The sequence below is a fragment of the Solea solea genome, chromosome 5 (genome assembly GCF_958295425.1).
Source record: "Solea solea chromosome 5, fSolSol10.1, whole genome shotgun sequence".
In the NCBI taxonomy this organism is placed as follows: domain Eukaryota; kingdom Metazoa; phylum Chordata; class Actinopteri; order Pleuronectiformes; family Soleidae; genus Solea; species Solea solea.
Window position 1 is genome coordinate 30517700 of NC_081138.1, and position 17737 is coordinate 30535436.

General features: G+C 35.4%; 1 protein-coding gene across 1 annotated transcript; it reads right to left on the bottom strand.

The window, feature by feature from the left end:
- Positions 1 to 12358: 12358 nt before the first annotated feature.
- Positions 12359 to 17641, bottom strand: lins1 (lines homolog 1). The gene is made up of 6 exons (XM_058629082.1): positions 17159 to 17641; positions 16714 to 16803; positions 15775 to 15907; positions 15119 to 15694; positions 14143 to 14329; positions 12359 to 13001 (listed from the first exon to the last, which is right to left on the bottom strand). Exons 1-6 carry the CDS (start codon positions 17474 to 17476, stop codon positions 12374 to 12376), a joined length of 1932 nt encoding a protein of 643 aa, XP_058485065.1. The 5' UTR covers positions 17477 to 17641; the 3' UTR covers positions 12359 to 12373.
- Positions 17642 to 17737: the final 96 nt, after the last annotated feature.

Below are 17737 nucleotides of genomic sequence, written 5' to 3' on the forward strand. Positions count from 1 at the left end.
TACTATGACTTTTTTGACTGATTTGGGACGACATACTAAAGTATGACTTTTTTGTCTCATTTTGGACCACATACTATACTATGACTTTTTTGTCTCATTTTGGACGGCATACTATACTATGACTTTTTTGACTGATTTTGGACGGCATACTGTACTATGACTTTTTTGTCTCATTTTGGACGACATACTATACTATGACTTTTTTGACTGGTTTTGGACGACATACTATACTATGACGTTTTTGACTGATTTTGGACAACATACTATACTATGACTTTTTTGTCTCATTTTGGACGACATACTATACTATGACTTTTTTGACTGATTTTGGACGACATACTATACTAAGACTTTTTTGACTGATTTTGGACGACATACTATACTATGACTTTTTTGACTGATTTTGGACGACATACTATACTATGACTTTTTTGACTGATTTTGGACAACATACTATACTATGACTTTTTTGTCTCATTTTGGACGACATACTATACTATGACTTTTTTGACTGATTTTGGACGACATACTATACTATTACTTTTTTGACTGATTTTGGACGACATACTATACTATGACTTTTTTGACTGATTTGGGACGACATACTAAAGTATGACTTTTTTGTCTCATTTTGGACCACATACTATACTATGACTTTTTTGTCTCATTTTGGACGACACACTATACTATGACTTTTTTGACTGATTTTGGACGACACACTATACTATGACGTTTTTGACTGATTTTGGACGACATACTATACTATGACTTTTTTGTCTCATTTTGGACGACATACTATACTATGACTTTTTTGACTGGTTTTGGACGACATACTATACTATGACGTTTTTGACTAATTTTGGACGACATACTATACTATGACTTTTTTGTCTCATTTTAGACGACATACTATACTATGACTTTTTTGACTGATTTTGGACGACATACTATACTATGACTTTTTTGACTGATTTGGGACGACATACTAAAGTATGACTTTTTTGTCTCATTTTGGACGACATACTATACTATGACTTTTTTGTCTCATTTTGGACGACACACTATACTATGACTTTTTTGACTGATTTGGGACGACATACTAAAGTATGACTTTTTTGTCTCATTTTGGACCACATACTATACTATGACTTTTTTGTCTCATTTTGGACGACACACTATACTATGACGTTTTTGACTGATTTTGGACGACATACTATACTATGACTTTTTTGTCTCATTTTGGACGACATACTATACTATGACTTTTTTGACTGGTTTTGGACGACATACTATACTATGACGTTTTTGACTGATTTTGGACAACATACTATACTATGACTTTTTTGTCTCATTTTGGACGACATACTATACTATGACTTTTTTGACTGGTTTTGGACGACATACTATACTAAGACTTTTTGACTGATTTTGGACGACATACTATACTATGACTTTTTTGGCTGATTTTGGACGACATACTATACTATGACTTTTTTGACTGATTTTGGACGACATACTATACTATGACTTTTTTGACTGATTTTGGACGACATACTATACTATGACTTTTTTGTCTCATTTTGGACGACATACTATACTATGACTTTTTTGTCTCATTTTGGACGACATACTATACTATGACTTTTTTGACTGGTTTTGGACGACATACTATACTATGACGTTTTTGACTGATTTTGGACGACACACTATACTATGACTTTTTTGTCTCATTTTGGACGACATACTATACTATGACTTTTTTGACTGATTTTGGACGACATACTATACTATGACTTTTTTGACTGATTTGGGACGACATACTAAAGTATGACTTTTTTGTCTCATTTTGGACGACATACTATACTATGACTTTTTTGTCTCATTTTGGACGACACACTATACTATGACTTTTTTGACTGATTTTGGACGACACACTATACTATGACTTTTTTGACTGGTTTTGGACGACATACTATACTATGACTTTTTTGTCTCATTTTGGACGACATACTAGACTATGACTTTTTTGACTGATTTTGGACGACACACTATACTATGACGTTTTTGACTGATTTTGGACGACATACTATACTATGACTTTTTTGTCTAATTTTGGACGACATACTATACTATGACTTTTTTGACTGGTTTTGGACGACATACTATACTATGACTTTTTTGTCTCATTTTGGACGACATACTAGACTATGACTTTTTTGACTGATTTTGGACGACACACTATACTATGACGTTTTTGACTGATTTTGGACGACATACTATACTATGACTTTTTTGTCTGATTTTGGACGACATACTATACTATGACTTTTTTGTCTCATTTCGGACCACATAATATACTATGACTTTTTTGACTGATTTCGGACGACATACTATACTATGACTTTTTTGACTGATTTTGGACGATATACTATACTATGACTTTTTTGACTGATTTTGGACGACATACTATACTATGACTTTTTTGTCTCATTTTGGACGGCATACTATACTATGACTTTTTTGTCTCATTTTGGACGGCATACTATACTATGACTTTTTTGACTGATTTTGGACGACATACTATACTATGACTTTTTTGACTGATTTTGGACGGCATACTGTACTATGACTTTTTTGTCTCATTTTGGACGACATACTATACTATGACTTTTTTGACTGGTTTTGGACGACATACTATACTATGACGTTTTTGACTGATTTTGGACAACATACTATACTATGACTTTTTTGTCTCATTTTGGACGACATACTATACTATGACTTTTTTGACTGATTTTGGACGACATACTATACTAAGACTTTTTTGACTGATTTTGGACGACATACTATACTATGACTTTTTTGACTGATTTTGGACGACATACTATACTATGACTTTTTTGACTGATTTTGGACAACATACTATACTATGACTTTTTTGTCTCATTTTGGACGACATACTATACTATGACTTTTTTGACTGATTTTGGACGACATACTATACTATGACTTTTTTGACTGATTTTGGACGACATACTATACTATGACTTTTTTGACTGATTTGGGACGACATACTAAAGTATGACTTTTTTGTCTCATTTTGGACCACATACTATACTATGACTTTTTTGTCTCATTTTGGACGACACACTATACTATGACTTTTTTGACTGATTTTGGACGACACACTATACTATGACGTTTTTGACTGATTTTGGACGACATACTATACTATGACTTTTTTGTCTCATTTTGGACGACATACTATACTATGACTTTTTTGACTGGTTTTGGACGACATACTATACTATGACGTTTTTGACTGATTTTGGACAACATACTATACTATGACTTTTTTGTCTCATTTTGGACGACATACTGTACTATGACTTTTTTGTCTCATTTTGGACGACATACTATACTATGACTTTTTTGACTGGTTTTGGACGACATACTATACTATGACGTTTTTGACTGATTTTGGACAACATACTATACTATGACTTTTTTGTCTCATTTTGGACGACATACTATACTATGACTTTTTTGACTGATTTTGGACGACATACTATACTAAGACTTTTTTGACTGATTTTGGACGACATACTATACTATGACTTTTTTGACTGATTTTGGACGACATACTATACTATGACTTTTTTGACTGATTTTGGACAACATACTATACTATGACTTTTTTGTCTCATTTTGGACGACATACTATACTATGACTTTTTTGACTGATTTTGGACGACATACTATACTATGACTTTTTTGACTGATTTTGGACGACATACTATACTATGACTTTTTTGACTGATTTGGGACGACATACTAAAGTATGACTTTTTTGTCTCATTTTGGACCACATACTATACTATGACTTTTTTGTCTCATTTTGGACGACACACTATACTATGACTTTTTTGACTGATTTTGGACGACACACTATACTATGACGTTTTTGACTGATTTTGGACGACATACTATACTATGACTTTTTTGTCTCATTTTGGACGACATACTATACTATGACTTTTTTGACTGGTTTTGGACGACATACTATACTATGACGTTTTTGACTGATTTTGGACGACATACTATACTATGACTTTTTTGTCTCATTTTGGACGACATACTATACTATGACTTTTTTGACTGATTTTGGACGACATACTATACTATGACTTTTTTGTCTCATTTCGGACCACATACTATACTATGACTTTTTTGACTGATTTCGGACGACATACTATACTATGACTTTTTTGACTGATTTCGGACGATATACTATACTATGACTTTTTTGACTGATTTTGGACGACATACTGTACTATGACTTTTTTGTCTCATTTTGGACGGCATACTATACTATGACTTTTTTGACTGATTTTGGACGACATACTATACTATGACTTTTTTGACTGATTTTGGACGGCATACTGTACTATGACTTTTTTGTCTCATTTTGGACGACATACTATACTATGACTTTTTTGACTGGTTTTGGACGACATACTATACTATGACGTTTTTGACTGATTTTGGACAACATACTATACTATGACTTTTTTGTCTCATTTTGGACGACATACTATACTATGACTTTTTTGACTGATTTTGGACGACATACTATACTAAGACTTTTTTGACTGATTTTGGACGACATACTATACTATGACTTTTTTGACTGATTTTGGACGACATACTATACTATGACTTTTTTGACTGATTTTGGACAACATACTATACTATGACTTTTTTGTCTCATTTTGGACGACATACTATACTATGACTTTTTTGACTGATTTGGGACGACATACTAAAGTATGACTTCTTTGTCTCATTTTGGACGACATACTATACTATGACTTTTTTGTCTCATTTTGGACGACATACTATACTATGACTTTTTTGACTGATTTTGGACGACATACTATACTATGACTTTTTTGACTGATTTTGGACAACATACTATACTATGACTTTTTTGTCTCATTTTGGACGACATACTATACTATGACTTTTTTGACTGATTTTGGACGGCATACTATACTATGACTTTTTTGACTGATTTTGGACGGCATACTGTACTATGACTTTTTTGTCTCATTTTGGACGACATACTATACTATGACTTTTTTGACTGGTTTTGGACGACATACTATACTATGACGTTTTTGACTGATTTTGGACAACATACTATACTATGACTTTTTTGTCTCATTTCGGACGACATACTATACTATGACTTTTTTGACTGATTTTGGACGACATACTATACTAAGACTTTTTTGACTGATTTTGGACGACATACTATACTATGACTTTTTTGACTGATTTTGGACGACATACTATACTATGACTTTTTTGACTGATTTTGGACAACATACTATACTATGACTTTTTTGTCTCATTTTGGACGACATACTATACTATGACTTTTTTGACTGATTTTGGACGACATACTATACTATGACTTTTTTGACTGATTTTGGACGACATACTATACTATGACTTTTTTGACTGATTTGGGACGACATACTAAAGTATGACTTTTTTGTCTCATTTTGGACCACATACTATACTATGACTTTTTTGTCTCATTTTGGACGACACACTATACTATGACTTTTTTGACTGATTTTGGACGACACACTATACTATGACGTTTTTGACTGATTTTGGACGACATACTATACTATGACTTTTTTGTCTCATTTTGGACGACATACTATACTATGACTTTTTTGACTGGTTTTGGACGACATACTATACTATGACGTTTTTGACTGATTTTGGACGACATACTATACTATGACTTTTTTGTCTCATTTTAGACGACATACTATACTATGACTTTTTTGACTGATTTTGGACGACATACTATACTATGACTTTTTTGACTGATTTGGGACGACATACTAAAGTATGACTTTTTTGTCTCATTTTGGACGACATACTATACTATGACTTTTTTGTCTCATTTTGGACGACACACTATACTATGACTTTTTTGACTGATTTGGGACGACATACTAAAGTATGACTTTTTTGTCTCATTTTGGACCACATACTATACTATGACTTTTTTGTCTCATTTTGGACGACACACTATACTATGACGTTTTTGACTGATTTTGGACGACATACTATACTATGACTTTTTTGTCTCATTTTGGACGACATACTATACTATGACTTTTTTGACTGGTTTTGGACGACATACTATACTATGACGTTTTTGACTGATTTTGGACAACATACTATACTATGACTTTTTTGTCTCATTTTGGACGACATACTATACTATGACTTTTTTGACTGATTTTGGACGACATACTATACAATGAATTTTTTGACTGATTTTGGACGACATACTATACTATGACTTTTTTGACTGATTTTGGACGACATACTATACTATGACTGTTTTGACTGATTTGGGACGACATACTAAAGTATGACTTTTTTGTCTCATTTTGGACCACATACTATACTATGACTTTTTTGTCTCATTTTGGACGACACACTATACTATGACTTTTTTGACTGATTTTGGACGACACACTATACTATGACGTTTTTGACTGATTTTGGACGACATACTATACTATGACTTTTTTGTCTCATTTTGGACGACATACTATACTATGACTTTTTTGACTGGTTTTGGACGACATACTATACTATGACGTTTTTGACTGATTTTGGACGACATACTATACTATGACTTTTTTGTCTCATTTTGGACGACATACTATACTATGACTTTTTTGACTGATTTCGGACGACATACTATACTATGACTTTTTTGACTGATTTTGGACGATATACTATACTATGACTTTTTTGACTGATTTTGGACGACATACTATACTATGACTTTTTTGTCTCATTTTGGACGGCATACTATACTATGACTTTTTTGTCTCATTTTGGATGGCATACTATACTATGACTTTTTTGACTGATTTTGGACGACATACTATACTATGACTTTTTTGACTGATTTTGGACGGCATACTGTACTATGACTTTTTTGTCTCATTTTGGACAACATACAAAAGTATGACTTTTTTGAGTGATTTTGGACGGCATACTGTACTATGACTTTTTTGCCTTATTTTGGACGACATACTATACCAAGACTTTTTTTGTCTCATTTTGGACGACATACTATACTATGACTTTTTTGACTGGTTTTGGACCACATACTATACTATGACCTTTTTGTCTCAATTTGGACGACATACTATACTATGACTTTTTTGTCTCATTTTGGACAACATACAAAAGTATGACTTTTTTGAGTGATTTGGACGACATACTATACTATGACTTTTTTGTCTCATTTTGGACGACACACTATACTATGACTTTTTTGACTCATTTCGGACCACATACTATACTATGACTTTTTTGTCTCATTTTGGACGACATACTATGACTTTTTTGACTGATTTTGGACGACATAGTAAAGTATGACTTCTTTGTCTCATTTTGGACGACATACTATACTATGACTTTTTTGACTGATTTTGGACGACATTCTAAAGTATGACTTCTGTCTCATTTTGGACGACATACAAAAGTATGACTTTTTTGAGTGATTTTGGATGACATACTATACTATGACTCTTTTGTCTAATTTTGGACGACATACTATACTATGACTTTTTGTCTCATTTTGGACTACATACTAAAGTATGACTTTTTTGTCTCATTTTGGACCACATACTATACTATGACTTTTTTGTCTCATTTTGGACGACACACTATACTATGACTTTTTTGACTGATTTTGGACGACACACTATACTATGACGTTTTTGACTGATTTTGGACGACATACTATACTATGACTTTTTTGTCTCATTTTGGACGACATACTATACTATGACTTTTTTGACTGGTTTTGGACGACATACTATACTATGACGTTTTTGACTGATTTTGGACGACATACTATACTATGACTTTTTTGTCTCATTTTGGACGACATACTATACTATGACTTTTTTGACTGGTTTTGGACGACATACTATACTATGACGTTTTTGACTGATTTTGGACGACATGCTATACTATGACTTTTTTGTCTCATTTTGGACGACATACTATACTATGACTTTTTTGACTGATTTCGGACGACATACTATACTATGACTTTTTTGACTGATTTTGGACGATATACTATACTATGACTTTTTTGACTGATTTTGGACGACATACTATACTATGACTTTTTTGTCTCATTTTGGACGACATACTATACTATGACTTTTTTGACTGATTTTGGACGGCATACTGTACTATGACTTTTTTGTCTCATTTTGGACAACATACAAAAGTATGACTTTTTTGAGTGATTTTGGACGGCATACTGTACTATGACTTTTTTGCCTTATTTTGGACGACATACTATACCAAGACTTTTTTTGTCTCATTTTGGACGACATACTATACTATGACTTTTTTGTCTCATTTTGGACCACATACTATACTATGACTTTTTTGACTGGTTTTGGACCACATACTATACTATGACCTTTTTGTCTCAATTTGGACGACATACTATACTATGACTTTTTTGTCTCATTTTGGACAACATACAAAAGTATGACTTTTTTGAGTGATTTGGACGACATACTATACTATGACTTTTTTGTCTCATTTTGGACGACACACTATACTATGACTTTTTTGACTCATTTCGGACCACATACTATACTATGACTTTTTTGACTGATTTTGGACGACATACTATACTATGACTTTTTTGTCTCATTTTGGACGACATACTATGACTTTTTTGACTGATTTTGGACGACATAGTAAAGTATGACTTCTTTGTCTCATTTTGGACGACATACTATACTATGACTTTTTTGACTGATTTTGGACGACATTCTAAAGTATGACTTCTGTCTCATTTTGGACGACATACAAAAGTATGACTTTTTTGAGTGATTTTGGATGACATACTATACTATGACTCTTTTGTCTAATTTTGGACGACATACTATACTATGACTTTTTGTCTCATTTTGGACTACATACTATATTACCTACACTAACATGTCATTCAAAATCACTCAAAAAAGTCATAGTATAGTATGTCGTCCAAAACAGTCAAAAAAGTCATAGTATAGTATGTGGTCCAAAATGAGACAAAAAAGTCATAGTATAGTATGTTGTCCAAAATCAGTCAAAAAAGTCATAGTATAGTATGTCGTCCAAAATGAGACAAAGAAGTCATACTTTACTATGTCGTCCAAAATCAGTCAAAAAAGTCATAGTATAGTATGTCGTCCAAAATGAGACAAAGAAGTCATACTTTACTATGTCGTCCAAAATCAGTCAAAAAAGTCATAGTATGTCGTCCAAAATGAGACAAAAAAGTCATAGTATAGTATGTGGTCCAAAATGAGACAAAAAAGTCATAGTATAGTATGTCGTCCAAAATCAGTCAAAAAAGTCATAGTATAGTATGTGGTCCAAAATGAGACAAAAAAGTCATACTTTAGTATGTCGTCCAAAATCAGTCAAAAAAGTCATAGTATAGTATGTGGTCCAAAATGAGACAAAAAGTCATAGTATAGTATGTCGTGCAAAATCAGTCAAAAAAGTCATAGTATAGTATGTCGTCCAAAATGAGACAAAAAGTCATAGTATAGTATGTCGTCCAAATTGAGACAAAAAAGTCATACTATAGTATGTCGTCCAAATTGAGACAAAAAAGTCATAGTGTAGTATGTCTTCCAAAATGAGACAAAAAAGTCATAGTATAGTATGTCGTCCAAAATGAGACAAAAAAGTCATAGTATATTATGTCGTCCAAAATGAGACACAGAAGTCATACTTTTTACTATGTCGTCCAAAATCAGTCAAAAAAGTCATAGTATAGTATGTCGTCCAAAATGAGACAAAAAAGTCATAGTATAGTATGTCGTCCAAAATCAGTCAAAAAAGTCATAGTATAGTATGTCGTCCAAAATGAGACAAAAAAGTCATAGTATAGTATGTCGTCCAAAATCAGTCATAAAAGTCATAGTATAGTTTGTCGTCCAAAATGAGACAAAAAAGTCATAGTATAGTATGTCGTCCAAAATCAGATAAAAAAGTGATATAGTGTGTGGTCCAAAATGAGACAAAAAAGTCATAGTAAAGTATGTCGTCCAAAATCAGTCAAAAAAGTCAAAGTATAGTATGTCGTCCAAAATGAGACAAAAAAAAAAATCATACTTAAGTATGTCGTCCAAAATCGGTCAAAAAAGTCATAGTATAGTATGTCGTCCAAATTGAGACAAAAAAGTCATAGTATCGTATGTGGTCCAAAACCAGTCAAAAAAGTCATAGTATAGTATGTGGTCCAAAACCAGTCAAAAAAGTCATAGTATAGTATGTGGTCCAAAATTAGACAAAAAAGTCATAGTATAGTATGTCGTCCAAAACCAGTCAAAAAAGTCATAGTATAGTATGTCGTCCAAAATGAAACAAAAACGTCATAGTATAGTATGTCGTCCAAAACCAGTCAAAAAAGTCATAGTATAGTGTGTCGTCCAAAATGAGACAAAAAAGTCATAGTATAGTGTGTCGTCCAAAATCAGTCAAAAACGTCATAGTATAGTGTGTCGTCCAAAATCAGTCAAAAAAGTCATAGTATAGTGTGTCGTCCAAAATGAGACAAAAAAGTCATAGTATAGTATGTGGTCCAAAATGAGACAAAAAAGTCATAGTATAGTATGTCGTCCAAAATCAGTCAAAAACGTCATAGTATAGTATGTCGTCCAAAATCAGTCAAAAAAAGTCATAGTATAGTATGTCGTCCAAAATCAGTCAAAAAAGTCATAGTATAGCATGTCGTCCAAAATGAGACAAAAAAGTCAAAGTATAGCATGTCGTCCAAAATGAGACAAAAAAGTCATACTTTAGTATGTCGTCCAAAATGAGACAAAAAAGTCATAGTATAGTATGTGGTCCAAAATGAGACAAAAAAGTCATACTTTAGTATGTCGTGCAAAATCAGTCAAAAAAGTCATAGTATAGTATGTCGTCCAAAATGAGACAAAAAAGTCATAGTATAGTATGTCGTCCAAAATCAGTCAAAAAAGTCATAGTATAGTATGTCGTCCAAAATGAGACAAAAAAGTCATAGTATAGTATGTCGTCCAAAATGAGACAAAAAAGTCATAGTATAGTATGTCGTCCAAAATCAGTCAAAAAAGTCATAGTATAGTATGTCGTCCAAAATCAGTCAAAAAAGTCATAGTATAGTATGTCGTCCAAAATCAGTCAAAAAAGTCATAGTATAGTTTGTCGTCCAAAATCAGTCAAAAAATTCATAGTATAGTATGTCGTCCAAAATGAGACAAAAAAGTCATACTTTAGTATGTCGTGCAAAATCAGTCAAAAAAGTCATAGTATAGTATGTCGTCCAAAATGAGACAAAAAAGTCATAGTATAGTATGTCGTCCAAAATGAGACAAAAAAGTCATAGTATAGTATGTCGTCCAAAATCAGTCAAAAAAGTCATACTATAGTATGTCGTCCAAAATCAGTCAAAAAATTCATAGTATAGTATGTCGTCCAAAATCAGTCAAAAAATTCATAGTATAGTATGTCGTCCAAAATGAGACAAAAAAGTCATACTTTAGTATGTCGTGCAAAATCAGTCAAAAAAGTCATAGTATAGTATGTCGTCCAAAATCAGTCAAAAACGTCATAGTATAGTGTGTCGTCCAAAATTAGTCAAAAAAGTCATAGTGTAGTTAGGTCTTTGGGTCAATCATCTAAAAGGTCAAAGGGAGACCTGGTGTACGTTGAAACAAAAACTTCACAAAAAAGTTTACACAAAACTTTGATACATATGTCTGTGGTGTTGCCTTTTGTCTAAGAAAGAAAGAAAGACAACTCTATAAATAAAACTTCATTGAAAATAACCAGGTCACTGTCATTTTTTTTTTTAACAAATGTGTTAAAACAGAAATGGACTAAAGTGAGAATATTTGAAGAGATTGTCTAATGTTTAGTTTCTGGTGCAACACTGATGGCAATGACTTCATTGTCATACCACTAATAAAATGATTAATGACTTAAAAACAACCAAGCAAATGTCCAAGAACACAGGTGAATATTTAGGTTTTAACAAGCAACTATATATATATATATATATATATATATATATATATATATATATATATATATATATATATATATATATATATACACACACACATACATATATATACACCGTCTGTCCTTAGACCAAAACTCTTTTTACAGGTGAAAAATGGGAGAAACCTCAGGAAGAGCCACAGTGGAGGGATCCCTCTCCCAGGATGGTAACATAAACTCATGATGTATTTCTTTATTGTCTTGTAATCACATGTGACAGAGGTGACTGCTGGGAACAAGTCTGAACCTGTGCTAAGAGTCTTAAGAGCGACGTCGGGTTGTAAGGGAAGAGTTTCTTTGTCTGCAGCCTCGTCACCACGGCGCCGACCTCTGACAGACAAACCACGGCTCTGGTTAACGTCTCACAGGAAGAGTTCTGTCCCGATACCTCAGCGTCCGTCAGTAATCCTGGTGCTTTCACATTAAAGGTCGGGTTTAGAGTTTCCGCACACACGGGAACCTCCATGTTCTCCGAGTCAGACTCATCAGAGCTTTCGTACGCCACGAGGCGAAGCTCGACGCCCACACCGCCACCTGTGGGCTGGACACGGGAGCTGCAGCCGGCTTCGTGTCTCTGCGTCGGTGGCGGCGAGGCGACTTTTTCACACGCTGCGGCGAAACCCTGCCAGTCGGCCACGACCAACTTCAGGTAGCGCACAAAATATTCCAGAAAGCAGGTTTCCGTGGAGATGAGGAAGTCGAGGAGGAGGCTGTGGTCGAAGGAGACGCTCTGGAGCAGAGACAGGAAGTGGCAGTGAGGGTTGCAGCCCGACGCACAGGCCGCGTCCAGCGCCGACAAATGATCCGACCCAGAACGGAGTCTGCAGGGAAGAGACCACGCACAGTGAAAACCTGTCCACACGTCGTCAGCAACAAACAAGTGTTTTCTTTTAATGATTAAATCATGTTTTCAGATTTCTCAGCTTCTTAAAAAGTGAATATTTTCAGTTTTGTTTTGCTCCACATAAAGAAATCATTAAAAGTGAATAATTTGGGTTTCAGGGACCAAAAAAAGACATTAGAAAACATCATTATTTCGAGTTTGATCAACATTTTCTGACATTTTTTGGACCAAATGACGAGTCGATTAATCATGAAGCAATCAACACATTCATTTATTATGAAAATAATCACTTTTTTGTACTGTCACAGACACTTGTTAATAAAAACCACGCTACACTATGATAATGTGTTTCTAATGATTTGTTTTATGCAGTCACAGATGGTTGAATGATGTATTTTAAGGGTTTTTTGTATGCTCTCAGTGACAAGACAAATTCCCCCTTTTTGGAACAATAAATGTTTCATTAATTCACTCACTCAATATTCCCAAATCTAATTTTAGTCAAAACAGATTTTGACATTTAGAAGCTGGATCTGGCAGCCACAGGGGAAAACAAAGACAAACGGAAAAAGCAGATTTCAGCCACTTAACAAAAGGCTGGCTTCATAAAATCTACACCAGATTAAGTCTACGATATTATAAGAATATGTTTCATCTCACTGTTAGACAATGTTTTCTCACTGGAAACTGAAGAGTGTAAAGTGGTCGCTGAGCATATTCTTAAGATATTATAGACATGAGAGGATGTAGAATTTATGATGGGAGTCTTTTGCTTAGTGGCTAAAATGTGTTTTTTTCTCCATGTTTTCACTAAGGACAAGCGTCCGTATCTTCACACATGGTGAAATCAGTGCTGACTCATACAAACACACTTCAAAATACCCAAACTAACCCTTTAATGTATATTTATGTCACTAATTTTCATTAAGAAAGTATTTATCTTAATTTACTTTTGGTCAGTATTACAGGGCTATTGAAATAAACTAATGGTTAATAAAAAAGTGCTTCAGTGTGGTGTTTTCTTCTATTTCCAGTTAAATAAAAACATACGTGTGCAGTGTTACACATCCCTTATATCAAAAGTGACAGACACAAGTGTTTTTTTTTGTTTGTTTTACCTGTGATGGAGGAAGATGCAGAGCGAGGCTTTGGCTGCCTCCATCATGTCGTCGTCCTGCTCTCCAAACAGCAGAGGGAACCAGCAGCACAGGTGAGTGACGGCCCTCAGCTGGACACTGCAGCGCCTCAGGAAAGTCCACAGTCTCTGCAGATACTCATACACCTCTGTGACTCCGTCTGCTGCTGCTGCTGAGAGACGGAACAAAGAGAATATGTGACAGGACTGCCCCCTGCTGTGGAAATAATGTAGTACAGGATGTCTAGAATTCCTCTAAGGCATATTTTTAAGACATTAATGTAGCTGCTTTGGCTGTGAATGCACCAGATTAGAGAGTTCACGCATCTGTAAACTGTAAGAATGTCTCGTTTCTATAAGGATGTCTTTCATATCTGATTAAAAACTGGTTGTGTAACTGAAATATCACCAAATGATTAAGAAAACAAACAATAAAACAAGAACAGAAAAAAAGAAAGATGTACTTTTTTCTCATGACTACACTATCCTAAAAATATGTTGACATTTTTTTCTTTTCATGACACAGACTTTTTTTTTTTTAGACTGGAATCTTATAGTTTGTGAATCTCTTGAACCAGAGATTTAACATCACGGCACACAGGAGTGGTTGATCCACTGCTGCCACCTTCACATTTTTAAAAATGTGTTATCTTGTGATTTCTGTGTTTGAAATCCTTTGTTCAGATTTACCTCAATGACACACATTTACCAAACGAGGCAGCAGTAGACCAGCGGTTCCTGTGTCCCTGCAAGCTAAAAATGATGCTTTCGTCTATGGTGTGGAAGAGAAAATGATTTTCAAACTTCAGTTTCTTGTTGGAAATGTCTGTCTATTAGTGAGATGAAGCCATGAACATATTAAGATATCGTAGACTTCAGCCAATGTAGATTTTAATCTAAGATTAAGATTTTTTTCTTGTGTTCCCACTGTTGTGAATTGTGTATTTAAAGATCGTCACCTGCTCCTGCTCCAGCCGCTTGTACGTGAAGCTCCATGGACTTGAGGAGCAGCAGACTGACGGCTCTCAGCATCACACAGTCTGGTTTCTGACCTTCATCCACTCGGGTTCGTCTGGTTCCACCAAAGAACGACTCAGACTCCACCTGAACACTCTGCAGCCACTCGGCAGCGACCGCCGTCAGCACAGTCTGAGCGAGCACGTTCACGTCAGAGCCGAGGCGCTCGCGTGTACTCGCTTCCCCCGACGTCCAGTCTTCTCCCGCCTTCTGAAGGACGGCTCTCTTCAGGAGCAGCATCGCTCGCTTCTTCACATAGTACTCCGAGGAGCAGGCGACGGCCGTGAGGAGAGCCGGCGCGTGAGCGTAAACCGACCTCTGACTCTTCAGACCGACGTCGCACGTCAACCCTGAAGCGGTCAGTGCCTCCAGCAGGTCCAGCAGGAGACAGAACGTGGTTCCCCAGTGTTCTCTGCTGCTGGTGAGGACCATCCATCGCTGCTTCTCCTCAGAGAGGAACGCTGAACACAGAGCACTCAGGCCGGAGTCGAACGCTGACACAAGTGTCCTGATGACCTCTGAAGACACAAACACGTTCATGTTTCCTGACTCAAGTTTTTATTAGGTCAGTGAAAACAGTTAAAGCCACTGACTTTACCTTGATGAGCTGCTTTGAGAAGTTTCTTCAAGACTTCAGTGAGTGACCACAGGCAGACGTCCAGCTCAGCACCAGGAGCTGAACAGTGAAACACCTCCACACACTTCTGCTGCCACACCACACTGACTGCACCCTGAAAAATATGACGTTTATGTTCATTATCATACGTAATTTCTATACATCAGGTCATGACAGAAGCTCCGAGGAGGATAATCTTAGTTTATTTTAGAGCAGACTAGAGTTTAGCTCTGTGTCCCTCTGTGAAATCACCACGTAATACTAATTATACAATAATATTAACTATATTTGCATTTTAAGGCTGAAACAATTACTTGATTAATCAAATTTTAATCGATTACACAATTAATTGTCAAGTATTTTGCAAATTGATTAACCACTTTAAGTGTTTTTTCAAGAATTAAATCAAATCATTTCTGGTCTTTCAGCTTATTAAAAGTGAAAAGATATTGATTTATTTTGCTCCATATAAAAAAGAAATCATTAAAAGTGAATCATTTTGGTTTGTGTACAAAACACATACATATAACAAACTGAAAACTCACATTTTATCCCCAAATTTCAGTCAGAGAATTAATCAATCATAACTTTCAACCAATAAAACTATTTTTTCTGTAAATAACTATAATTTGACAACTTAATCAAGAAATAACAATGTGCTTTAATATTATTTTGTAAAACAGTGGATTTGAAAATTCATGGATATCCATAATAATTATTTTTTAGTATTAAAAAATATGATTTTGGCTGAAGAGCATCTACATACTGGTGTATTAACCATTACAGAAAACAATGCTGTTAATTTAGCAGCTGTGGCTTTGGATGGTGGTTCTAATGCATTTGTTAAGCACTGTGTGTGTGTGTGTGTTTGGGCCATTAAAGTGCCAAAAAGAGCTAATTATGTAGTTGTTTATTACTCACAGATTTGAGGAGGTGATAGACGACGTATGTCGATGCACACTTTGCAGCCAGATGAGACACGATCTGCTCCTCACTGTGGAAGTGACGGACCTGTGGAAGAGTGGGATTATTAAAATTACAGACTGGAGCTGGAGCCAATCCCAGTTGAAATCCCAGAGATACTCGAGTTTGCAATATCAGTATCAGTATCGGTCATAAAGATTGGCATCATATCATCTCTACCTGAGGATTGTTGCTGACCATGTCCATCCCTGTGTGACCACAGTCACAAATCTCATGACAATCAATTCATAAACACTTTAAATGGCCTCCACAGTCACCAGGTGTTAAAAGAACAGATCACCATTGGAATATTCTGGAACAGGAGAACAACCGAGTGACATGTACCTAATAAAGTGGCTGCTGAGTGTAAAACAGTGATGTCTGAGGAGACAGTGAGACTCACCAGCTGCGTCATAAGGTCCATGTGGTGAAAGAGCAGGGACACAGCGTCCACACAGAACTGTGTGACGTCAGCAGGCTGGTCCTGGTCCTGGTCCTGGTCCAGCCGCGACACCATGTTCTCCACCAGAGTCACACTGATGCAGCTCAGTTCTCCTCTGCTGTTCTCCTGCTGCTCCTCCTCCTCAGCAGCAGGAGAACAGCTCAATCCACACACGCAGGAAAATATCGCAGCGGCCACATCTGCGGAGCTTTGACGGGGACACGAACCCGCGTGGAAACACTTGAACACGTCCGTGAGAAGACCGAAGGAGTCAGTCATGCTGCCACTCACTACTTCTTTGAATGTTTTGGAGCTTCTTCTTCCTTGAGGTACTATGGCGGTTCGCAAACAACAAGTTGGCGCATGACCGCCACCACCTGGTATGGAGGTGTAGATCAAAATGTTTGAATACTGCTTAAAAATACCCTAAATATATTAAAATAAAATAGTATTCCAAGCTATATCCCCTCAATCATTTTCGCTGTTTAAAGAAACTGATATAATATTCTATAACATTCGTTCTTTTCTAAAATATCCAAA